At 55.1% G+C, this 25,102-nt stretch overlaps 1 protein-coding gene across 6 annotated transcripts in view; it reads right to left on the bottom strand.

Moving 5' to 3' along the window:
• The window catches only part of SEPT9 (septin 9), a 136,079-nt gene that overhangs the window by 12,046 nt on the left and 98,931 nt on the right, over window positions 1–25,102 (bottom strand). For 5 of the 6 annotated variants that reach the window (XM_017833069.1, XM_017833072.1, XM_017833071.1 and 2 more), the window contains 4 exons: window positions 7,321–7,512; window positions 3,197–3,325; window positions 2,724–2,805; window positions 1,850–1,987 (listed from right to left, as the gene is read on the bottom strand). In XM_017833069.1, coding sequence (XP_017688558.1) covers window positions 1,850–1,987; window positions 2,724–2,805; window positions 3,197–3,325; window positions 7,321–7,512 — 541 coding nt within the window. Of the gene's footprint in view, window positions 1–1,849; window positions 1,988–2,723; window positions 2,806–3,196; window positions 3,326–7,320; window positions 7,513–14,560; window positions 14,625–25,102 lie in introns of those variants that run through there. The other variant, XM_017833073.1, reaches the window with a different exon arrangement.

The raw sequence follows: 25,102 nt of genomic DNA on the forward strand, positions 1-25,102 counted from the left end.
GATCACCTGCGTCAGCCGGGGCACAAACCTGCACTCAGCCTTGTATGACAACCCCAGGACGTGAGTTCCCAAGCAGGATCTGCTGCTACTGGCGCTGCCACAGCAGCTCTACCCCAAAGTAGAGGTGGCCACATCATCTTTTCGGGGGCACCACTGGGGACAGCCCATCCATGGTGACAAGAAACATAACTTGGGCTTCACAAGAGAGCAGAAAGGAAACCCAACGCCTGCTCGAACTCTCTGAGAAGCAAAATTTCCCACTGACTTCTCCCTCCCGGTGGGGTTTGCCCCCTTCACTCATTTCCTCTGGTTCCCTCCATCCCGTGGCAGGAGGGGGCGTGTGAGCCGGTGACAGTGGGGCAGGACAGAGCAGACCCTGAGCCACGGCCGGAGCGAGCGCCGGCCCCAGCCGGGCTATCAGGCTGCGGGGAAAGAGGATCAGCACAGGGCTCAGCAACAACGGCCCCCAGCTGCCGGGCCCGCTCGGATATTGGAAACACATGTTTGCTGGAGAGAAAGAAAAAAAGCAGCTGAATATCCACACAATTGCTGTGAGCCGGCGGGTGAGAGAAACCAGAGCGCGCGGCTGGAGAGGCTCCGGCGGGGGACACGGGGATGGGGCTCCACATCCTGCACTGCCCGGGCACCCAAAATTTCCAACCTCCGTGCAGGTCAAACACCCGCAGGGTCTAAGGATTGGGTGTTTTTTAAGAGTGGAACAGCCCCAGGCAATGAGGAAAAGCTGGAGTGCAGCTCACGCTGCAGTGGCCCGGCCTGCCGAGGCAGGGTCTGTAGATCTGGGCTGAGATAAGTGGGACCAACACGGTGGACTGACCTAAAAATGTCATCTCCCTCTGAAACCTTTTCTGCTTTATTGTATTAAACCATAAACGTTTTGTCAGCCCCTCTGCTCCCAATCAGTTACCCAAGAGGAGCATAACTGGCCCATGCAGTCATTTTATTCCAGTGAAAGATGCATTTTTGGTCTACCCACTGACAGAAGCAAAACAAAGTATTTTCTATTAGAATAAATCTCCACATGGGGAAGTGGAAAAGGCTGACATGAATACGGTGCTTGAGGCTTAAATTTACTTTTGAAAACAGACCCAAAAACATCCCCATGCAGACAGAGCCAGAAGTAAGAGGAATTGACACAAATCAAAAGGAAACTTAGGTCTCATTTTACGTTGTGATACTTCAAGCCACATTTTTCAAGACACTTTAAGCGCCCCAGATTTTCATGGTGGGCTGTGTGCCTAAGAGAAAAAAAAAAAAAAAAGGAAAAAAAAAAAAGTAGAGCAAGATCTGGGCCTTTGATGCTGTCACTTGAGAAGTGCCAGAGCCAAGAGAGCTCTGGGCTGAATAAACAGCATCCCACTTGCAGACCAGTCAAACAACCTACAAAATACCCTTACAGGGTGAGGGTGTTTGCTCCCTTAGAAGCACAAGGAAAACTGGCTTCTCCCCTTACAATGTCAGGGGCACAGCAAGAAAAAATTAACGTTCTGCTTGCAAAGGCAGCACCTCCAACCAATCTGAGAGCTGGTGTCCACCCCTGGCAGAGCAAGCCGGGTGAGCACAGCAAAGCAAGCAGCTCCCTGGAGATCAGAGAGGCTTTGATGGCCCTATGGAAGAGGAAACACCACATTTCCCTGGGGTACAGCAGCTCTGCTGTGTTATTGCAAGGGCTCCAGATGCCACAGCCCTGAGAAGGACAGCTCCATGCTGTCCTCAGGCTCCTCAAGTCCCCAGGAAACACAGGAGGATCCCAGGCAGAACTGTGAGCTGCCCCAGACCAAAGGCAGGAGAGGGAAGCCCGAGGGGGTGACAGGGACAGCGGGGTACGTACGAGTGGCCCGTGGCTGGGATGAAATATATACAGCAGTGAACCCGCGTGTCAGGGATCCGCTTCTTCCGGTTAATGTTGGTTTCCTCCTGCAGGTACTTCTCGTACTGGTCGTTGATGAACTTCATGATGGGCTGCCAGCTGCAGAGAGAGAGAGGGACACGGGATGATGGGGTTGTGTGAGGGATCTGGACCACCCTGACCCTCCCACCTGGCCTGTGTGAAGCAGAACCCTCCAAGGCAGGGACACTCAGCATCTTAGAGAATCCCACAAACCTCACGTGTTCACTGCTTAGCAACTCCATTCACTGATGAAGGGGATTTACTGGCTGGTTGAGACAAGCAAGTGCCTAAAAAGTGCTCCCTTCTCTCCTCCTGGACCTGGCTGAGGGGCAGGACATGGCTGGGAGCACACCTTGGCTCCTTGCATGGTGTCACAGCACAGGAGTAAGAGCAGAATCAAACCCCACAAACCCAGCTCATCTCGTGGTGAGGAGAAGGCACCTGCCACTGCCCAGCCCTGTCCAGCCCCGGGGGCCATCCCACAGAGCCAGTCACTGTCCCAGGGATTCCAGGGACAGTTCAGCCTTCAGAGCCACATGAGCGAGGTCCGGGGACTGGCCCTGCTGGCACACAGCTGCTCCTGGCCACGAACAAAGGTTGTCTCATGCCCGGAACAGCAGGATGTTTGTGGGCTCTCACAGGGCCCAGGGTCAGCCCCGGGGCACATGGCACCGCGCTGCCACCACAACAACCCTCCTCCCTGCTCCCCACGGAGCATGGGTGGCACAGGACCAGGCTACAGCCCTCAGCACCAGGTCAGGATGGGCCGGGGCTCACCCGCCTTCCCTCTGCCCTGGTCCCCGTGGCAGCTCACCAGTTCTCATTGTTGATGTGGTCTCCAAATCCCGGGGTGTCGATGACTGTCAGCTTCATGCGAACCCCCTTCTCTTCAATCTCTGAAAGGGAAAGGAAAGCTGGCACGTGAGGCAAGCCCACCCTCCCAAAATCAGCTGCAGGGCTGGAGCTTGCTCCCAGAGGAGAAAAGTACCTCCACAGCTTCTCACAGCCACAAATCACCACTCTAAAGGAGCCCCACATCTGCCCTGAAATGCCATCCCCACGGCCACCTCATTTGTTCCCTTTCCAGCAATATTAAGCTAATGACGATGAATAAAGAAAAAAACAGATGTTTTCTCATCCCTGCAAACATCACAAGATGGTAAAAGCCCCTTCAGAGAGATGAGGGTGGAGGTTTAGTGCAGGACAATAACCTCTGTGAGCCCCCAGAGATACAAGGCAGAACAGGACCGAGAGCCAAAGCACCAGGTGGGACCTGCAGAGCCTCACCGTGAGTGATGGATTTGATTTCAATGGTCTTGGGGATCCGCTCCTCAGAAGTGGGCTGTACAGATTTCCGGCTGATTTTGGATTTGAAGAGGGTGTTGATTAATGTGGATTTCCCCAAGCCGCTCTGACCTGGAAAAGAGCAGGATAACCCACGGTCAGCACTCACTTGTTTCCAGGCTGTTCTGTGAGGGGCCAGGGAATGGGGATGCTGACAGACTCAGCCTGCACCGGATCTGCCAGAGGGAGGGAAGAGGTGCAGCTGCTCCCCTGCAGCTCCCCCGGCTCAGGGAACTCATGTCCAGCCAGGCAGGAAAATTCTGCAGGCAGCAAACTCCTTCACTGGCTCACTGGGAGTGAGCAGGTCAAGAGCTGGTTGCCTGCATCCAGGCAAAATCACAGCAAACCCAAGGACAGGCAGACACTACTGGGGATGTTTGGAGGGCTGCAGTGACACTTGGCAGCCCTGAAGAAGGGCATGGGAACCAGAGAATCCCAGGAAGGAGCATCTTGACAAATCTCTGCCTTTACTCTCTTGCACTGTCCTCTGTCGAGCTCCACAGGGAAGCCTTTGGAGCAGCTTGGCAAGCCCTCAGCTGGACAGGACTAACAACAGCAACAATCTCACAAACCTCAGCCCTGACCCATCTGCTGCTCCTTCCCTGGCGGACTTGCTGTTGCAATCGGACCAGCTGGCTGCACAGATCCCTTCAAGCAGGTCTAGGCCAGGAGCTTCTCTGAATCCCACAAACATCATCCCAGGAAGCACATGAGATTCCACAGCTTCCGAAAAAACAGCTTTTAGAGACAAGCATTTTCATGCTTTATCTCCCAGAGCTGAGGCCAGTCTGCAGAGAATGGACACCGGCAGCTCTCGACTCTCCAGATCAACTGTCCCACGAGCTTGGAGAACAATTTTTCCACAGCAAAGAAAACAGACCAACTCCTCTAAATCCAGGAAGCAGCTGGCTCCTGCTTCAGAGCAGATATTCTGTGCCCCCTACAACCACTGCAGAGTTCCTGCACACACTGTGAGGACCCCTCCAGCCCTGTTCTGCCAAGATACACTGCAGCCAGCTATTGTGGCATTGCCACTGGCATGTCCCTTGTCCCACACAGTGTCCCTAAGCAGAGTCAGCAAGGGTTTCACCCATGTCCTTCAGGATCCTGACCCATCCAGGCTGCCAAAGACAACTGTAGGGCCAACCAATGCATGAGCACTGGGCATCACCTCCTGGCATCACTTCACTCTCTGATCAAACACCAATTTAAAGCTCAGTTTACAATGTTACCAATGGCCTGGCTGCAATCCAAAGAAGGAAAACTCTGTCATGGTTGGGTTGTAAGAGAAACACATGGACCAGGCTGGGGACAAGTGCTCCTAGTCCTCTGCTGTCTAAAACACAGGGCCAAGCACAAACAGGTCTGGAGCTGGGCACACAGAGAGCCAAAGCAAAGGCCCTGCTGTGCCACTGCTCATCATTACATGGAGCACCTGGGGAGAGGTGAAAGCAGAGTGACACCCTGCCAGAGCTCCGGGCAGTGGGTCTCTGCATTTGTGCCTGCCCAAACTGCTGGAGCTGCACTGCCTGGAAAGGGATCAGAGGTGAGAGCCACCAGCTGCCATGGATGCAAAGTCCCCATCTGAACCGTGGCCTCAGGCTGACCTTGCTGGGAGATGATGGGGCTGCACCCAGGGACCCGATGGCTGTGGTGCAGGTGGCTGAGCACAGGGCAGACTCCCTTCCAACACCCCTGGTTGGCAGCTCACTGCCTTTCCCAGAGCTGAAATCCAGCAGGGAAAACTCAGCTGAGCCTGGCCACCTCTCCTCTCCTTCCAGCTGCTTTGCACCAAAAACTGAACACAGAAGATGTGCTTTGGGTTTGTTTGTTTTTAAGCTTAGACATTTTTCTCATCTCTGCAGCCTTAAGCAGACACAGGGCTAAGCCAACCTCAACCCACAGCCCCCTGTCAGAGCTCTGCTTGGGCTGGTGAAACCCTTTTGAACAGGGATCTTGGTAAGCTGGGCAGAGGATTTTCACAAAGCCCCATCACAAGGACACGGTGAGGAGTGACACCTCCATGGCAGTGATGCTCAATTCCTACCTCCTGCACAGGAGAAGTCACCTCCCACTCCCTCCCTTCCTCTCCAGCCTGTAAAACAGGGATTGTAACAATTTCAAGGCAAGGACTCACAGCTCAGACTGGATGGGAATAACGGAGCTAAACTCATCCCTAGCAGCCTGACCATCCCTGGAGAAGCACAGCAGGGTGAGGGCTGGCTGCTGCCTCCCAGCCTCAGCCCAGCACCCCCTTCCCAAGGGACACCCTGCGAGGTGCTGCTCCTCCCGCGGCCCTCCTGCATCTTCTGGGAGGGCCAGGGCTCGACTTGTTTATGCTGCCACAAATTCCCCAGCCTGTAAACAGTCAGCCCAGTGCCTGCCAAGGGGAGAACAATGTTTTCCAGCACTGCAGCACGGGCGTTCATACCACACACAGAGCTGCCAAAGCATAGCCAGGCCCGTTCCTGAACATCCCTCCACATCTGCACAGCAGAAAGCTGAGCCTGCTCCTGGAAAGACGGGAGCCTCCTCTGGCAGGGAAATGTGGGCTCAGCTCAAGCAATCTTACTTGCAGGCTCTCAGGACCAGTGCAGTGATCCCTCTGCCTTGGGAATGCTGCTCCACTAGCAGTGAAGAGCTGGATTTGTTAAAACACCTCTCAAGAACTGGTTCTGCGGTGACCAGGCTTGCTGTGATCACACAGCCTGGTGAGCCCTTCCTATAGAGGGAATGAAAATATAAAAATGGGAAAGGAAGAGCATCAGCAGAGCTTGCTGGGAAGCTACAGTGCACTGACATCTTTAACAGAATTAGCAAACTCTGGATCAGGCCCTTCCATAATTCCAGGGAGACCCCCAGGGGACACATCACAGGCATTCCTGCATGAATGGGAGCCTTATAAAGCTCTTCCCAGGAGGATGAGGGATGGTGAGGCTCCATCACCATGCCACTGGTCATAGCCTGGGCTTTACTCTCCTCATCCCCCTGCAGCTCACATGAGAGATTCAGACAGGGAGAACTGGCATCTGCCCAGCCCAGCCCCAGGGAGCACAGCCCAGCTCACAAAAGCTGATCCACAGGACCAAGCCAGATACAAATAGCTGGAAAAAAGCAGAAAAGGCTCATTTCTTTTCCCTTTTCCTGCTTGCCTGATGTCCCACAGTGCCTGCCCAGCTCTCCAGCACACCCAGCATTTTGCTGGCAGGCGGCTGGTACCATCCCTGGCTCCAGGAGCCCAGGGGCTGCTGGAGTGCAGATCCCAGAGCTGAAGCTGCAGCCAGAGCAGTGTGGCCTCTGGCTGAAATAAAGTTCCTTCATCCCATCCACCCTGCAGCCTGGGAAAGCTAAAGAACAGGAGTTCGTAGGCAGCAGGATTTGGACAGACAAGTCCCCAGTATGCCCTTCCCTGCATGTGGGCACCCTGTGGGACACTTTCATCCCCCCTGTGCCACCCTGCAGGTCCCCAAAGGAGCCACCAGCAGCAGAAGCCTCTCAAGCCAAACAACCCAGTTATGCAAACCCCTCCTGCTGGTCTTTATTCCCACCAGTGAATCACTGGTTTTGGTATTTTTTCCCTCATATTTGTAGCCCGGCTGCCTGAATACAAGAAAACTCATGAGCAGGAATTTGACCCAAATTGCTGGAAATACCAGCAAAGATGAGGGCTCTGGTATACCAGCAGCAGTGCAGCCCCTTGAGCCCTTAAAACACCCTCTGACTGCTCAGACCAGTGCTGGGCTCCCAGGAGAACTGGCAAGGGAGCTCCTGTGAGTCCTGACACCCTTCAGGGTGTTCCCCTCCTGGATGTGCCCATGGGTAGCACACCCCCAGATGCAGGAAGATGCACAGGACTATGGAGCACATCACACTGACAGCTTTAACGACAGCTGAACTCAAGCCAGCTCCTTGGGAGCAGAGTTTGCTGACTCCAAAGGCAGGGACCCCAACGCTGAGCCCGAGTCGCTGCTCCCAAGGAGACGCCGGGGAGGACAAACATCATCGTGGAACAATAAAAACAACTGGCCGAGCACGTTTCGAGCAGCTGGTGTAGGGGGAAAACTCACCCACGACCATGATGTTGAACTCAAACCCCTGCTTCATGGCTTTCCGTCTCAGCTGCTCCAGGATGGCGTCTATCCCCACGTAGCCGAAGTCCGCAGCCGGCTTCTCCGGCCGCGTCGGCGCCGCCAGCTTGGGGCCGGCATCCCGTGGAGCGTCCGTCATGCTGGGTGCGTGGCTGGGAACTGCCTCTGGACCTGGGGAAGCAAAGAGAGGGTGGTCAGATGGGCAGGCAGCGCCAAACACGCTGTGTGCTGCTCCTGGTAGGGAATCAAAGGAGCTGCCTGCTGGATCTGAAGCGGGAATAAAGCACGTGCGGAGAGCAGAGACTCAGGGCACCAAAAGGCTGAAAGGGAGGAGGCATGTGGGAACTTCCTTCACCTGTAATTACACTCAGTTTGGGACTTTTCCCTTCTTAACTCACTGGATTCACCTTGATTCCTGCCCACTTCACCAAAGCTGCCGCAGCAGAGGAATGTAAGGGGGTGTAAGCACACCAGGTCCCACAGAGGCCCATCTGTTGCCGTGGAGCAGGACCCAGCACCCAGAAAGTCTCAGCCCACAGGTGAGACTGAGTTTACTGAGTGACAGAGCAGCCCTGCACCACAGCCCTGTGCCCAGGCACTGCCACTATAGGCTGGCAGACTTTCTTACCCAGCCTGCCAGCTCCTCCATACCACTGGAATTACAGCACTATGCAGACTGCTGGTGTGAATGCCCCATGGCCACGTTTTGGGGAACTGGATAGCTTTGCAGACACAGAGAAATCCTTGGCACCTACTGACACGTGCTCTCCTCGAGCTCCAGCTGACACAGATCAGAGGCTGCTGCCCAGGCCTGCAGAAAACCCAACACATTTGCATCAAAGTGGGTCGTGCCAGACAACACCCACACAGACATGGAGCTCTTGTGATCTTGCTCTAATTCTGTCGATATTTACCCCAAAAACCCAAGCCCTTTGGTGTCACACAGAGACAGGGTGCTTGTCTCCCCTGCAAGATGCTCCAGATTAGCAAAGCCCTTCAGAAGAAGCAAATGTACAACTACTGCCTCAGTCAACAGCTTTGTAACAAAAACCAGGGAACCATCCACTTCCCCAGGCAGGAGCATCAGCCTCCAGGAAGGACAAACTGCCCCATGTGCTCCAGGATGATGCAGTCTGCTCCCACCCAGCCCCAGCTGCTCCATGTCACCCACAGTGGATACAGCAAATATCCCGAAGGCAGTATATGCAGAAGGTCAGCCTGGTCCCTGTAAGCTCCTGGAGGCATCAGCCACGCACAGCATGATCCTCTGATCCAGGCATGGAGAGGGAGGTTACAGGAAAACACACTTCTAAGAGCCCTTAGCACCCCAGCCTGTTGCTGCTCAGTGCCTGGGTGCCTACAGCCACCATCCTAAGCGAGCATTTTATTGTTGTTCAGCTCTTTGCAATGCTTATTTATTTTCTTTTTATCATTTATTATTATTAATAAAAACATTACTATTTGCAAAGGACTTATTGCAAAGTCCTCTCCCCTCCAGAAAGCAATACAGCTCTCAGCTCATCTCACCAAGGTTATTTCTGGTCTCCCACAATGTGCTGCCTGGTCTTCTCTCCCTCCCTCTCTCTATGGGAGTGAGGCTGGGCCAAAGGGGCTCCTCCAAACACATGCCCAGTATCCCTTCTCCTCTGGTGACAGGCTGGAGCCACGTCAGACCAGAGCCTGCTGGGTTCTTTGAGGCAGAACCACTCTCTTTCTGCGAGCACAGCCAGTTTCCACACGCTCAATATAGGCCGAGGAGAAAAAAATTATGTAAAAAACAAGAAAAAGCAAATCTAGAACTAATCCCAAAGACTGTTGGGGCACTTTGAACACTTTTTTCCAACCCTCAATCCCAAGCTGTGCAGCTGACTGTTACTCATGGAGCTGCTAGAGAGCAAACACGCTGTTGCTGACACACAGGGGAGCATCTCGCTCCTCCCAGGGACACTGCACAGCTGGAAACGTGCTGCCACGCTGCCCCTTGCAATGCCAACCAGCCCAGTGTGCCAAGGGATCTCACCACAAATCCCAAATTAGCTCCGTTCCAAAACGGCAAGGCCAAAAGCAGAAAAAAAAAAAAAATCCCTACATAACACTAGAAAAACAAAATGACAACTAAATCATGTGGAAAATATGCTGCCACAAGCAACAACGCTGGGTTATGCAACGGGTGTAACTCCTCCAGGCACCACTTGTGTGCACCAAGTGCCCTGGCCCCGTGGGATGGGACAGCAAACTGGGACACTGGTGCAGGTAAGGTGCAGCAGCATGCACAGAGAAATAAAGAAATTAAACAGAGAAGAAAGCCACCATCCACTTGTGACAAAGGCCAGGAGCATCTCCAGCACCTCCTGGCTGCTCAAGCTCCACTAAGGAGCAGAGGGGCTGACCCAGCAAACCTGTCCCCAGCATGGGGAGCAGGCACTATGTGCTGCCTCACCACGTTGCCTTCAGTGGGAGAGGGTGGGCTCAGGGCTTCACAACCAGACCAAAGCCACAGGAGGCACGGGGCAGTGGCAGGCAGGACCTTGTCACATGGAATGTGCAGGCGTGGCCGCCCTGGATGTGCTCGAGCAGCACCACCAGCAGTGCAGCCCACGCTGCTTCCGTTTATCTGCTGGGAAAAGGTGATCTAAAACACCTGGCACCTGGGAAAAATACAATAAAAGTCAATATATTGCATCTAGGAGCATCTGCAGGACAGCATGGATACAAAGACACCAGTGTCCCAGCAGCACCAGCAGACAGGCTCCCAAGGGAAATACCACAACCCAAACCTGCAATTTTTTCTTCAGCTTCCCAGCACTGAGCTGGTGTTTTTTTAGCAAGGACTCCAGTATCCCACTTGGGTCCAAGGGGGTTGTGCCAGCAGAGGCAGCATGCAGGGCCACTCTGCAGCACAGGCACATAGGGATGCTGTGCCGGGTGGCAGGGAGCACTCCCCAGGGTCACTCGTCTCAAATAGAAAGACCCTAGAAATAAATTGGAGCAGAGCTGTGCATGTCTGGGACACATCATGGGCAGATCCTGGACTTGTCTGACCCATTGTGCTCTCTGTGGTGTCAAACCTGTGGTGTTGTCAGAGCCACTATCACTGAGCTGACCCCTATGGAGTGCTGCAAAGAGGGATGGGTTAATAAACACCCAATTACTGTCTGAAATTCCTGATGGCCACTGAGTGCCTGGCAAAGCAGGATTAGACCTCACATGCCATTGCTTCACCAGTGTCACTGTAACCTGGCTGTTGTCCCTCCCACAAGGGGACACTGCTCTGCTGATGGGGCAGAGAGCCCAGAGCCTGCAGCTCTCTCCTGCTCAAGTGTTCCTGGATAAACACAAAGCACATGGGAAGATGTGCTTGTGCCATATTTAGACCTTCTCTGCCAGGAAAACCCTCTCCACATGGGCACCAAGATGGTCAGGGCAGCGCTGCACCGAGCGCAGACAGAGCCAGAGCTCCAGCTCAGGCACGGGCTGACTCAGGACAGCTGCTCCAAAGTTGATTTTGCCAAAGACTCCAGGCTGTTGCACTATAATTGATGCATGTCAGGCACGAGCCAAACCCAACATCTGTGAAGCAGCAGATGAAAGGCACCCCATGGGGAGGGAAGCCTCTGGGAACCCCCCGGGGACCCTCCTGCTCCTTCAGCCAGCTGGACTCTGTGCGTGGGACGGGCTTGGGGAGGGGCTGCAGCAAACTGAGGGCTCAGAGATGCTGTGCTGATGCCACACGGCTGCCACAGCCCAGGGCACTGCGGGCAGGGGATGCAAGGACAGCCATGGGCTCACCTGAAACCCGGAACCTGGGCTGGCAATCCTCGCTGAGGATCTGGGAAAGGGATATGTAAGAGACTGGTGTCTCCACTGCAGATACACAAAGGTCAAAGAACCCTCGCAGAGCCTGCACTGGGACCCCAGGTCCTGACTAGACCCAGCAGCTCCATGCTCTGCTCCAGCAATGCACAGGGAGCAGGATTGTGGTGATCTGGGAGAGCAAAGCTGATCCTGGAGTGGGGCTGGTCATAGACCTAGTGCTCAGTGGCTGCACAGAACAAATGGAAAGAGGCCAGGAGGCTGCACCTCTGCCATGGTTGCCTGTCAACAAATCCAAACCATTGGCAAACTACACAGATGCACACGCAATCAACGGCAAAATGCTAATGTTTGCAGGGTAAATCCAAGAAGCACCCCTCAGATGCCAGGAGCACCAAGCACTGGCCACCTTTTGGTGATGGTGTAACCAGTTTTGCAGAGCTACAGGCACCCAGAAGACCAGGACACTGTGGTGGGGATAGCTCCCCTTTCCTCCACACAGCAGACACTAGAAACACCATGGGCTTATGGATTTATGCAAAGATAGAGAGAAGATGCAGAGCAGTGAACAGTGCTGTATCAGGGTGTGAAAGCAAAATCACCTCCTGGGCAGCTGAGCATCCACAGAAGTTTTCAAGGGAGCAATGTGGACAAACTAACCTTTTGATTTTTGGGAGCAGCTATCTTAGAAAATTGTGCCTGTAGGGAGTAACAGAGACATTTTTAGATCTAAGGAGTGAATTTATAGCTCCTGGTTAAGCACAGCTGGCCGGCAGGACTGCAGCACGCGCAGCCTCCAGGGCCTCTCCCCTTGGCACACTGAGCCAGAGACCACAAGCTATGGAAACCAATCCAACCTGCGGAGGAGGTGGCAAAGCCACAGCTCTCCCTTCCGAGGGGACAGGAGGAGTCGGGAGGGAGTGAGCAAAGCCAGGACTGGATGCAAACCCAGCATGGCCCAGGCACTACTGCTTTTCTCATCTGCCCAGTCATTGCCACCATGGGATCCCCTAGTGCTGAACGTGGCAGGTCCATGCTGGCCCCACAGGGCCGTGTGGGTACCAGGGAATGTGAAGCACAGCTTGGTTTGAAACTTGGGGAGGGGCATTCAGCACCCCAGAAGTGGGCTCAGCCAGGCACACAGAGCAACTGCTGCAGACCCTGTAACTAAGGGACTTTGCTATTATTCAGTTGCAATCAGCTGCACCTGGCTGGCACTGCCAGGCCCGAGCTGGAATCTGTCCCTTGCATCCCTCGGCATCAGGCTGCAATTTCAGGCTGGCCAACAGCCCAGGCCCACCTACCAACCAGTTATGTTTCCTTCTCAGCTTGCATTTCCACCTGGGTGCCAACAAACACAACCCAGAAATAGCAGAGTATGCTTAACTATGCTCCATTAGACCAAATCCACCCAAGAGCTGTCAGAGAGGTGGCCAGGTGCCTCCTGAGCACACAAGATGCTCCGGCTTGAAGCCTTTTACTCAGGTGGGGAATAAATCCGTTTTCAGTGAAAAAGGAGACAGCGATTCTTGCTCTGGAGTGAGCACTTCCACAAGCGACCAGGCACGGCCACAGCACCAAGCCACAGGCACAAGCCCTGGGCACACATCACGAGAAGGTCCAGCTGTCCCCGCTTGCCACGTGCGCTTCCGTCCTCACTCACTGTGTGCTTCCCCTCCCTGCTCCGGAAGCGGCTCCTCTGCAGCTCACCCCTCCTGGCTCTTTTATTTACGAGAGATGGATGCTTCAGGGCTCCCTGCTTCCCTTCCCATCTTAACCTCCCAGCTGCTGCAGGCTCTGGTTGCTGGCATTTTTGGGCTGGGATGCAGCGAGTTCATCCCAGAGGTCAAACTGTAGTGCCAACTCCACGACCTCAAACAGTTGCCTATGAGCTCCTGTGCTCATAGGAGCACAGATCTGGCATGAGGCTGACCCACCACCCTGCCCCAGCTTGGACACGTGCAGCCCTGGCAGTGCAAACAGCAGTCCTACATCTCCAACCACATGAGACAGCAGCTCTAAACCACTTGTAGAAACCTGCAAGGAGTTGTTAGACTGTTCTCCTCCATGTTTAAAAAGAAGGAGATGATCATGAACAACCCCAAGTCTTGGCTCAGGCATGTAGATATCTCTGTTCATACAGCCCCAGTAATCTCCCTCCGTAAGCAGCTTCCGCTGGAGCTGGAGCGAGCTGACCCCAGAGCAGCCCTTCCTCACTGGGGACAGCCCCATCACAGAGGAACCCTCCTGCACACAGATGCCAACAAAAGCTGCTCCATCAACCAGCCCCTCACACCAGACTCCAGCAGCCAACACAGTCCTTGCCCCCTCAGACAGGCTCAGGGTGCCCGTGCCCAGAGGGATCTGAAGACACCCTCAAAACTGATTCCCTGAGAGGTCTGAGGATGGGACCTCCTCCCAAGCCCTGTCCGCCCACCCTGGATGATGGCGCTCAGCACAGGAGGCACATGGAGACCCTTCCCAGTCCCCGGCCAAGAGAAGGTGCCCTTCACCCCTGTCACCACTGCTCTGCAGAGCTCTGTGCTGTGAAAACAAAGAGGCAGGTAGCGCTCCCCAAACCCAGCTTGTACAGAAAACCCTGCAGGAGGAATGAGTCCCTGCTGCGTGTGCCCAGGGCTGCCGAGCCTCACAGCGGGGCTGGTGCCTGTGTCCCACGAGGCACTGACTGCAGCTAAGGCAAAAAAGGGAGCAACCCAGAGGGATTCACATCCTGGGGGATTGCAGTATAGCTTTCCTTCTTTTTTTCTCCTCCTTTCTGTTTCCCCCCCCTTTCTTTAATTTTCCTTTTTTTTTTTTCTTTTCTCTTTTTTCTTGGATTTGTTCTTTGAAGAGTAGAGGGGTTTTTTAATTTCTTTTTCGTTGTTATTGTTTTCTTTCTTTTACTAAAGGCAGCTGCGCCCCAGACGCCCCGCGAGCCCGTTTGCGGGGGGCAGCAGCCGCAGCCGGAGCAGGGCGGGCAGGAGCCCGGACCCTCGGCGGGCAGGGCAGGGGGCGAGGGGGTCCCTCCCCGGGACGGGCAGGGGGTGCCCCCCGGCCACAGCCGCTATTCATCCCGGACAATGCCGGCAGCGCGGCCAGGCGGTGCCGAACAACGGCCCCTCTTGCGGGGCACAGGGGCGAGAGGGGCAGGAGGGGGCTCGGGGACGAGCCCCCCGCAGCTCCCGGGTACCTCTGCCCCGGGGGGGATCCCGTGCCCCGGGCGGGACCCTCCGCACCGCGCTCCGGTGCTCCCCGTGGGAACGGCGGGACCCCCCGCCCCGCGCTCTCAGGCGCTGCCCCAGAATAATTCACCCCCAAAAAAGCGCTTCCCCCCCCCCGGCCATGATTCCCCCTCCGCTGCCCCCCGGCTCCGCGGAGCCCCCGCCCCCGGGCACCGGCGACTCACCCGCGGCGGCGGCGGCTCCGGCAGCCGGCGGCTCCCGCCTCCTCCCGCGCTGCCCTCCGCCTCCTCCCCCATCGCCCTTCCTCCTCCTCCTCCTCCTCCCCCATCACCCTGCCTCCTCCCCCTGCAACCCGGCCCGGGGGGGGATGGAGCCTCTTCCCGGGAAGTTGCTTCGCCCCCGGGCGGTTTCCATCCCCCCTCGCCGCTTCCAGCCCGGCCCGGCCCGGCCCAGGGGGGCCCGCAAAGGGTGAGAGGAAGAGGAGTTTGGGGGCACGTCCCACTCCACGGGAACCCGAGGCCACTCCCGGGTTCGCGCAGGAGATGCGGGGGTAATTCCACGGGGGAAGAGAAAGGCTGGGACAAACGGGGCAGCCCCACCCCGAGAAGAGCCCAGTGCACCCACTGCTCCAGGGATAAGGGGCAAGGTCTCGTCCCCATCAAAGAGCCCAGGGAAACCTGCCTTTTGCTTTTGAGCATCCTGAAACTGTGCTGGCAGAGCCCCAAAGCAGTCTCGGGTGGGTGTGAGCACTGGGAGCATGGGCTCACTTTGCAGCTGGTTGAAAATCCCTGGGCTGCACATCTGTCGGGGAGGAGACAGCAACTTAAACCCACGGGCATGGTTGCTCTCTAAACTGATGTCAATTAAGCTAAATAAAGCTATTAGCTGTCTCCACAAGCCCCTTCTGCCTTACACCTTGATCCCAGAGCTTCCCTATCTCTCTCTCTCTCCCAGGAGCAAAGGGAAGGGCCTGGCCACAGGAAGGAAGCCACGATGTGCACGGGGTCAGGCAGGTTGGGCTGCACCACCTGATGTCCCAGCCACCTTGGTGTGGGGCAAAACCCCCTTGGTGATGTTCAGCAGTGATGGCAACACACCCAGGGGCAGCAGGCAGGGAGAGCCCTGGAAGAGACACACTGTCCTGGCTGCAGGGCCAGGAGCAGAAGGGGCTTTCTCTCCCATCACAGCCAAGATGAAGCCAACCTGCCTCTTTTGGACTCCTGGTTCTGACATGTTACTTTAACCTACCCTATGACCTCGGGGTACTTTTCTCCCCAGCTCCCTCCAGTTCTCAGATGTGCATTCCCAGATTAAGGCCTGCAGGTGACGAAAGGGTTAAGACAGATTTGCACATTTGCAATCTTCAACACCCAAAGGACACCATTTCCCATGAACAGCCCAGCCCGTGCACTGGACTAGTACTTATCCTTCCTTTCTGACCTATTAACAACATCACCAGCCTCTGTCAGACTTCTGCTCTTGATGCAAAACCTTCCACCAGTGGCACCACTGGCCACCCTGCCCTGTCTCCTGCCCATGGCTCTAGCGTGGCTGTCACCTTCCTTCACCACTTCCTGACCACCAGCAGTGGTGGATCTTCCTCCACACAGGGCAGCTGCCACACCCCAGGCTGGCAGCATCCCCTCCCTGCCATGCTGGGCTGGCAGCGTCCCCTCCCGTGATGCCCAGCAAGGCTGGCACGGGCTGCCCTGCAAACGATTTGTGCTCAAGAGAGCAAGACTCTCATCCCTCCACATCAGCAAGTGCCACAAACACCAATTTCTGAGAAACTTCCACCCAGCACCCAGGCAGGAAACCCTCAATCTGCTTACCCTGCAGCTGCGTGCAGCTTTCTGCCGGATTACACCACTTTTTATGACTTATTAAAGCTTTAACCCCTATCAATGGGCATTAGTGTTTTAATCTCCCTAATCTCCCAGAAAATCCAATGCTAGATTCTAAACTGGGCTTGCCCAAAGAGCAGCTGGGTCTGTTTGCAAGTCACTCCAGCCTTGCTTTAGCTGGAAAAAGGCAGGAAAAGGCTGCGCCGTGCTCGCTTGGGTGCTGTGCTTGCATGAAGAGATAAGGAAGGATCTCAGGTGCATGTGGGCTTTGCAGATATAATCTACTCTGCATCTCCCTGCCATTAAGTTAACCACATCTGTAAGGTTGTGCTGGTGATAAAAGTCCAGTACGGGGTTCACTTGCCCAAACCAAGATCAGCAGAAGGGGGGTGAACACGGCGTGCTCAGCCACATGAACCAACACCTTGCTCCTTGGTGTATTTTTCACATTGAAACCATGGCCATGTTTTAGTCTTGCCCGTGAGGGAAAAAAAAACAACCATAGAAAAGTTCCCCCTGTGGTCACTGAAGCCCTGCAAAGACACTTCACAGAATCACAGAAGGGTTTGAGTTGGAAGGGACACTAAAGATAATCTCATTCCGACCTCCCTGCCATGGGCAGGGGCACCTACCACTAGATCAGGTTGCCCCAAGCCCTATTCAACCTGGCCTTGGACACTTTGAGGGCTGGGGCAGCCACAGCTTCCCTGGGCAGCCTGTGCCAGGGCCTCGCCACCCTCACAGGGAAGAAACTGGGGCAGGATGGGAACTCAACACTATGTACAAGCTTTTTCTCAGATTAATTAGTAGAAAATATTTTGTTTCAACTCGTATCTCATCTCTCCCAGGAGCAAATGGAGGCGGGGGAGCAAGCAGCTCAGAAGGACAATACAGTGGCATTCTTGGCCTCAGACCAAGTACACAGGACTTTGGGAGCTGTGCTGCTCCTCATGATGGCTCTTGGGTGACTCTGGAGTGTTTGCACAGAAGAGGCACTCACAGGGTGACAAACAGCCTCCTCTGGGATTTGTTCTTACAGGAGCATCTCTCTATCCCTTGAGGGAGAGCAGGGCCCTGCCGTACTTCTCCCTCTGCTCATTTCTGGCTCTGCACACAGGCAGGACCCATCAGTGGAGGAAGAGGCCTTACCCTTCCAGTGCAGATGAACAGGAGAGGGATTCAGTGACTCGCCCGGGGTCACACAGAAATCTTACAACAGAGCCAAGGACTGGATCCAAATCCCCTGACCAAGAGTTCTAAAATCTCAAACTCATTTTTCTTTTCTTTAAAACAGTAATGATCAGTTAGGAGCAGTTCTAGAGAAGGCCCCTTGCTGTTGTAAGTCATACCAAGGGATCTGAATTACAGATCCAGGTCTTAGTCATACAACTAATGAGAAGTATTAAGGAAGACTCCTGCATCTGTGCTACTTTATGGGACATCTTTGCAGGTGAAAGCAGGTCCCCATGTCACAGCCACACGGCACAGAGCAGAAGGCACAAGCCCCCACATTAGTGCAGGGCTGGCAGGGCTCACTGGACAAGGTGGTCCAGCACTGATGCTCAGGAAAGGGTGGGAGGCAGCAGGAGGAACAGCAAGGATTTCCATAGTACCTGAGTTTTGGAGAAAATCCCAGCCACAGTCCTTTGCACCAGAAAACCAGCTGTCCAACTCTAAGAAAATATCAAATCCCTTGAGCAGAGCATGAACAGGACATATTCTCTTGCAGGAATGCTGAAGGGACATTTCCAATTTTACTGCACCGCAGCCCCCAGTTAAAAATGCACTGTTAGGGCTTAGTAAATAATTTTTATTGTTTTAATATTGCAGCAATGCTGACTGCCTGCAAGTCCCCAATGACTTTGACGGACAGCTGGAAATCCTGCCAGCTATATTTATAATCTCAGATCAATAGCAGAATGAAAAGCACATCCAGAGACCTTGGTAAAGAACCAGGAAGCTCAGTGGAAGGCAGCATGACCGAGAAAAGGACATGGGCTTGCAGATCACAAGACTAAAATTTAATTTTTTTAGCACTGAAAGAGCCACCATCACTTCTAGCAGGAGCAGAAAGGATCCCACACTGCCAGGAACATCTAAAACCAACTTCAATGCTTTTCTAAGAGCCTGAGTGCAGGTCTGCAGGTGTTACCACCCAGGGAGGGTTCTAGCAGGTAGCCACACCATGGTCCCTTCAGCATGTGCAGGGTAACTCTCCAGAAGACCTCTAAGACCTAAAGATCAATGACATTTCCTCCCCTCTGGCTGTATGGAACTCTCAAGTCTATAGATGATGCTGGAGTTTTTTTCTTCCAAGCTACCTGGCTTTTGGCATTGAGCAGCCTCTCTGAGCAGCCCATGTCAGAGAGACACCTCTGCAGGCACCCCACTGCTTCCTTCATGAAAGGAGCTCTTGGGTGGCTTAAATCTCCCTAGCAGAGAGGGCAGTGGAGCAGCAGGTAACATGGGGTGCAGGTGCTGCTGGGAGCATCCCAGGACCCTCCAGAGCAAGGACATCCTGAGCCAGCACAGGGAGCAACCACCACCAACCCCTCCACGCCAGGGCCAGGAGCAGGAGCCAAACCCACCACCATCACTGCACCACTGTCCTGTTGAACCCACGTTACACTCGGCACCAGGGCTGTCCCAGCTTCCACCACACCAGAAACCAGAGGCTCCTCCAGCAGGACACCTCCAGACCGCTCCCATTCTCCAGGAAGGAAGGAAGGAAGGAATTATTTCACACGCTGTCATCAGCTGTCACGCGCAGCTGGCACAGTGTCCTTGGAGTGACTCACTCGCTCCCTGGGGAGGCCGTGCCTCGATTCCCGGTGTCCCAGCAGAGTCCCTGCAGCAGCCTCCCTTCCTCCGGCACATTCCTTCTGCAGAGGATCTGCAGCGTCTGCTCACTTGAGCAGGGAAGGCAGGAGACTCCTTGCCACGCTTGAGCAATCCACCATTTTCCAGAAGGGAACAGGCTTTCCTAGGAAGCCACTCCGGAGTCACAAATATTTGGAAAAAGCAAGAAAGAAACCCATTCTTCCCAACATCTTTTCCCCTTGCAGGGGGCACTGGTCTGGGTACTGCCATGCCAGTTCAGACAGACATAAAGCACACTCAGCATTTTCCAGGCACTCCCCCTGGTCTCAGCTCTGAGCACAGGTTTTGCTCAGCAGGGATTGGTCTGCCTTGGCACTGAAATGCTGCTGCTCAAGTCCCCAGGACAGCTCTGCAGATGGCACAGCTCAGCCATGGCCAAGGAAATGCACTTGGCTCTTTCGGCTCTGCCTCTTCCTTGGGAGCAATTCCCATCCTTCCTTCTCAGGGGCATGATCTACTCCCCAGACACCTCCACAGACTATCAAAAAAGACAAATTACCCTGGAAAAGAGTAAAACAAACTTCTCTGTCTCTCACCCTGCCAGCAACCCCAGAGCCCCACTCCACAAACCCCTGCATCCTGCCCTGCAGAGAGAGGGGAAGCAGATGGAGCCTCCATGTGTCCCACACCCCAAGGGGCACCTCACAGAGCCCCAGCATTCTCCAACGCTGCCTCTGTTCCTCTCACCACCAGCAGCATGGTCAAAGTGGACCCAGCAGCAGGGGCAGAGGATGAGTTTGGTGAAAATAAACAACAGGGAGTGAAAAATTCAACTGCCTGAGGACACCCCAAACATGCTCAAGTTGTTTAAACTCTATTTCACCCCAAAGGAGTATCTCCTCTCTAGATGGGGAGATGCCCAGGCAGTGACATCCCTGGAGGTCACGGCATCCACCTGGTACAAACCAGGCTGCAAAGTAGGTACTGGAGTGTCCTAAGGGTCCCTGCAGGCCTTCTGAACATACATGCTCATCGCCAGCAGTATGATGGGTAGGCGTCTGTGCAAGCTGCACACAATGGGCCTTTCTCCATCCTTTGTCTGCTGCCCCTTTTTAAACCTATAAATTCCGTTTGGACGTAAAGAAGAAAGAATTTAGGGCATCCTAACCTTGAAAAGAAGGAAAACTCCATTCAAGCTGCCAAGCTGCCAGGCTGTCTCCTGCAGCTTAATTAACAGCAACCCATCCCCAGCAAGCCACTGCAGCGCCAGCTGTCTCCTCGGATGGAGGTGCCTTGCTAGGAATAATAGTGCTTTGTGTTTTGATGGGAAAAGGTCAGGAGGATAGCGGGGCGGAGGAGGACGGGTGGGAGGGAAATGCGTTGCTTCCCTGCAGTTCCCGACGCTGTGAGCGAGTCCCACTCAGTCCCCATCTGCTCCCGGGCTCAGAGCTGGGAGATGGCAACACCCCTCCAACAGCCCCGGGGCGATCACGTCCTGACACTCAGCAGAGAGAGGGACACAGGGAGAATTCAGGCCTGTGGCCTGCACTCCCACTGCTGCCTGGGGGCCTGGGGAGCTCCTCCTGATGCCACTTTGACATGATCCAGGCTCCCTGTGGGGAAATCCCTGCTCTGCTCTTATCAGGAGCCTCCCTGATAACAGCACAGGATCCGAGCTGCAGGGAACCTGCACTGGGTGCCCCTGCCAGCTTTTCCAGGCCACCAGAAAGAGACACTCCCTGCTGCCATTTGGCTTTTGCCTAAATAAGCAAGCCAAGCCAAGGCTCAGAGCAATATGGGTGAATCCAAGGTGATGCAGCAATGCAGCACAGGGGAGGGAAACAAGGCAAAATGGGCCCAAGACCTGTGTGTGCAGCATGAGATGCCACAGCCCCCAGCCCACAGGGCACAGCCATGAAATCCCCTTCATTTCTGCTTGGCCACAGCAGATCAGAGCCCAGCACCAAGTACTAAACCAAGATTCTTTGGATCCTGAGCATGGGAGCCGAGGGCTCCCAGGAGACAGACAGGCTCTCTGCCTGCCATTGCCCTGCTGCTGGCTGGTTATTCAGCCCTCCAGCTCCCCTGGCAAAAGGAAGGTCCTGGCCCAACCCAGTGCCAGCACTGGGCTGGGCATTGGTGTCCTGGGGAGCACCACTGACATGGTCACTGCTCTCTAAGGAGCACACAGGCAGCTCTCACACTCTGCCAGCTGGCCTTGCCTCTGCACTCGCTGCCACTTTTTCCCCCTCCTTGTTCCACCCGTGTCCATCTGTGCCATCCAGGCAGCCTGGGGCTGCCCCAGCATGGAGAGAGCTCTGCTCCCCGTGCAGGACTGGGGCACATCTCCCCTTCCACTCTTTTAGGGGAGATAAATAATGCCAAAGAAACACAAAAGAAAGCAGCATTAGGGCAGGTCCCTGTCCCACATACATGTCCCCTACTCAGGCACCAAGGCTTTGCACTTCATCCCCTGGCTGTGCAAGGGGAGGACACAGCCTACAGTTCCCCCACCTCCACTCACAGCCGCCCCAGGAAAAGATCCCTGTTGCTTAGCAAAGGGCCATTCATCCCCAGAACTGTGTGGGATGACAAAGGGTTAACCCGCTGCAGCTGGGCCAGAAATACATCCAGGACAAAGAGAGACTTCATGTCACCCGCATCCGCCCAGCTCTAAGAAAAAGGAGCCTTAATCCGATTCCCAAAGATAATGTGGCTTTTACAGCCCCGCCTGGCCAGGGCCCTCCAGCAAGTTTTGCATCCACGGCAAGAGTTAACCTAGTTTGAGAAGAGGCCAGAAAATGGGAAGAGAAATCACTTTTCCACAAGCTTGTGAGAAGGGAGAGCTGGGTGGAGGCGGCTGGACCCAGGCAGCTTTCCTGCAGCAGGATCAGGAGGACAAGGATGTCTTATCTTGGCAAAGTCTGATGGCCCAAAAGCACTCCCAGAGCAGCCAGACCTCAGCCATGGTTTTCACAGGACTTATCAGGGACTGGAGAAAGCAGCACTGCTCAAATCCTGCCGAGCATTCCCAGCCACAGCGATCACCAATGGCACGGTGAGGGACCTGGGAGCACCCCAACACTGCCTGGCATTTTGGGGAGCACGCCCCAGGATGACAAGGGTGAGCCAGCATAAGCCAGAGATCTTCAGGGTGTTAATGGCAGAGCTCTGCCTCCTCCCTGCCAGGATGGGAACAAAGCCAGGGATGCTGCTGGGAAGCAGACAGTGCTCACAGCCACTACAGAGGCCACTGAATGGTCTTTGCCTTCGTCTCCCAGCTGACACCCGGGCACACATCCCACAGTGCAGTGTCCCACCTCGTGTTACAGGATGGCCCCCACAGCTATGTCCCTGCAGCAAATGGGGTTTGGTCAGCCTGGCCCCTCTGCCCCGGCTCCTGTTACCTTGATATGCCCACTCTCCTCGGGATTTTTGGACAGGCACTTCTAGGATGCCACTGAGCTGTATTTGCAAGATTAACTCTCTCACTCCAGTTTTGGTGGTTATTTTTTAACAAAGGATGTAGCTTTACCAAACCCTTCCCCTCAAAGTACCAATCAAATTTCAGGGATAAATTAAATAAGGTACAGTTGTATCCAGCCATAAGGTCACAGCACTGAGCAGGCATAACCCCAGGAGAGTAGGGCTTCCCTTTCCCAGGCCAGCCTTTCCCACACAGCAGAGCAAAGCCCAGACACGTTATCCAAGGATCAACAGCTCCAGCACAGGTTTCACCCAGCCCCAGCACAGCTTCGACAGGGCTGGATGCGGCGTCAGGGCCATACGGAAATCACAGCATTCAAAACCACAGGCTATAAAAATTCCACCGTGCTCAGAGAGGGGAAGTCTGGATTCCCTCTGGAGAGGCGTCCAGGAACCACCACTGCTGGGTTATTAGCTACCAAGCCATTAGACCCTGCCACATCTGCATACCTCGAGCTATGGCCAGCAGACACCGGTGAGAATGTACGTGCTGAATGGCTGTGAGGTCAAACACATTCAAACACCACCATCGAGCTACCCATGAGCCCCACAGGTATTCTGATCTCAACATGGAAATTCATGGATAGCAACTACAATAGCACGGAAGGGGTCACAGCTCGCAGGGCTGCCACAGTGTCCTCTCTGTGCTCCAAACTTATTTTATCTCAACACGTACTTGTGCAGTCAGAATGCCCTTACAGCTGGGCACACAGGCTGGACAGCTGTATTCCTCCTGGATGCTGTATCCTACAATCTGGAATCACACCTGGATGAGGGGATGGTGCTTATGGGTTCACGTGTAACCGCAATTCTTGCTCTTTTGCAATTTTACAGGGTGGTGCCTGAGCCACTACCTGACTGAAAACCAAAGCTCAACCCAGCACTGCCTGCACATACAAATCTCCCACCCACCAGCCCAGGCCCACTTATCTCCCAGAGGAATTCAGTCAAACCAACCAACAGCCATGAGCACCAGGGAACCCAGGAGGCTCAGCCAGCACACCTCCAACAGCAGCGTGCAATCCCTTTCCACCCTAGAGCTGCACCACCAGTCTGCTCCATCTGCTGCACCCACCTTGCGCAGCAGCAGGAATTCAATAAAATTAAGCAACTTTAACCCAAAACTTGCCTGGCGCTCGGGTAGGTTGTCCCTGCACTGCTCTGGTCTGTGTGTTCCTGCAAGTTAACCTTTTAAAGCAGCAGGAGCAAGCCCAGTGTGCCGTGCAGGGCACACAGCAGCTCAGCTCACACAGGGCTGCATGTCCATGGCTCCAAAGAGGGGTTTGGGGACAAGATGGGGTAACCCATGATTTGTGGAAGGGCTGTCTGACTATAAATTCTTCAAGAAACCCCTATTTAAAGAGGTGGGTATATGCTGGAAGTCACAGCACAGGGCAGCAATACCAGCCCCATTGGAGCCCTGCTACTCCCCCAGCCCCGACCTGCTCTGGCAGAGTTGAGATTGTCTTAGCCCTGAATACGTCAGCCCAGATCCATCCCGGATGCTCCTTCCCTAAATGAAGTGTGGTCACACCAGGATGGATATAAAAAGCCTGGCCTGAAATCCTCTTTCCCGCACGGAGGCTGCCTGTAGACAGGAGCAGCACGGGCAGGAGCGGGACCCCCGGCTGATTCCAAGGAGTGCAAAGGTGCCCAGTGACAGTGAGACACTGGGATACAGGGGGAAAGAGTGATTCCTGGAGGCACACACTGACACGGCCCGGGCTGCTGTGCCCAGCACCTCCAACCTCTGCTGGAATAAGGCAAGCGGTAAAACCCCAGTGCTTGGCAAGTCACCTACACATAACGTGTCACGGTCCCTGGGCAAACAGCCCTCGGGAGCGGCGAGGGGAGAATGCAGCAGGGCCATTCAAATAATGAAAAAAGAAAAATAAAGGGAGGACAAAACCAGTGTGGGGTTCCCAGCTGGCCGGTTAGCCGAGCTCCAGTGCCCTGACACCACACGGGACAAACTGCGGGAGGGGACCGCGAGGACGGCACATCCACATGGGACGGCACATCCACGCGGGGACGGCACATCCACGTGGGACGGCACATCCACGCGGGGACGGCACATCCACGCGGGACCGAGCGCAGGGTGACCCGGCTGCCGCCCCCGGAGCCCCGTCCCCAACCCCGCCGCCGCTTCTTCTCCTCCCACAGCGGGGCTGGGAGAGCCCCTGCGTCCCCCTCGGATCCCCCATCCCCAGGACCCCCCGTCCCCATCCCCGAGCACTCACCGGCGGCTGCAGCTCCAGTGCGGGGCCTGGACCGGGGGGCGGGAGGGGCTTGGCCGGGGCTGGTTCAAAAGAGCCAATTAAAGAGAGGGGGAGGCGAGTCCCACTTCAGTGGGCTGTGCCACGCGTGGGGACAGCGAGCAGCTGGCACCCCCACACCCTGCTCTCGGGGCCGGGGGTCCCGCGGGCAGGAGCCCGAACATTCCCCCCCAAGGAAGGGATCAGCCGGGCATCCCCATGTGTCCTGTCCTCACAGTGTCCCCAACCCGGTGTTGTCTCTGTCCCCACGGTGTCTACATTCCAATGACATCCCCATGCGCCCCCTCCCCACGCTGTCTCCATCCCTGCAGTGTCCTCATCCCTTCGATGTCCCCATCCC

The sequence above is a fragment of the Lepidothrix coronata genome, unplaced genomic scaffold (assembly GCF_001604755.1).
Source record: "Lepidothrix coronata isolate B3197 unplaced genomic scaffold, Lepidothrix_coronata-1.0 Scaffold210, whole genome shotgun sequence".
NCBI lineage: Eukaryota > Metazoa > Chordata > Aves > Passeriformes > Pipridae > Lepidothrix > Lepidothrix coronata.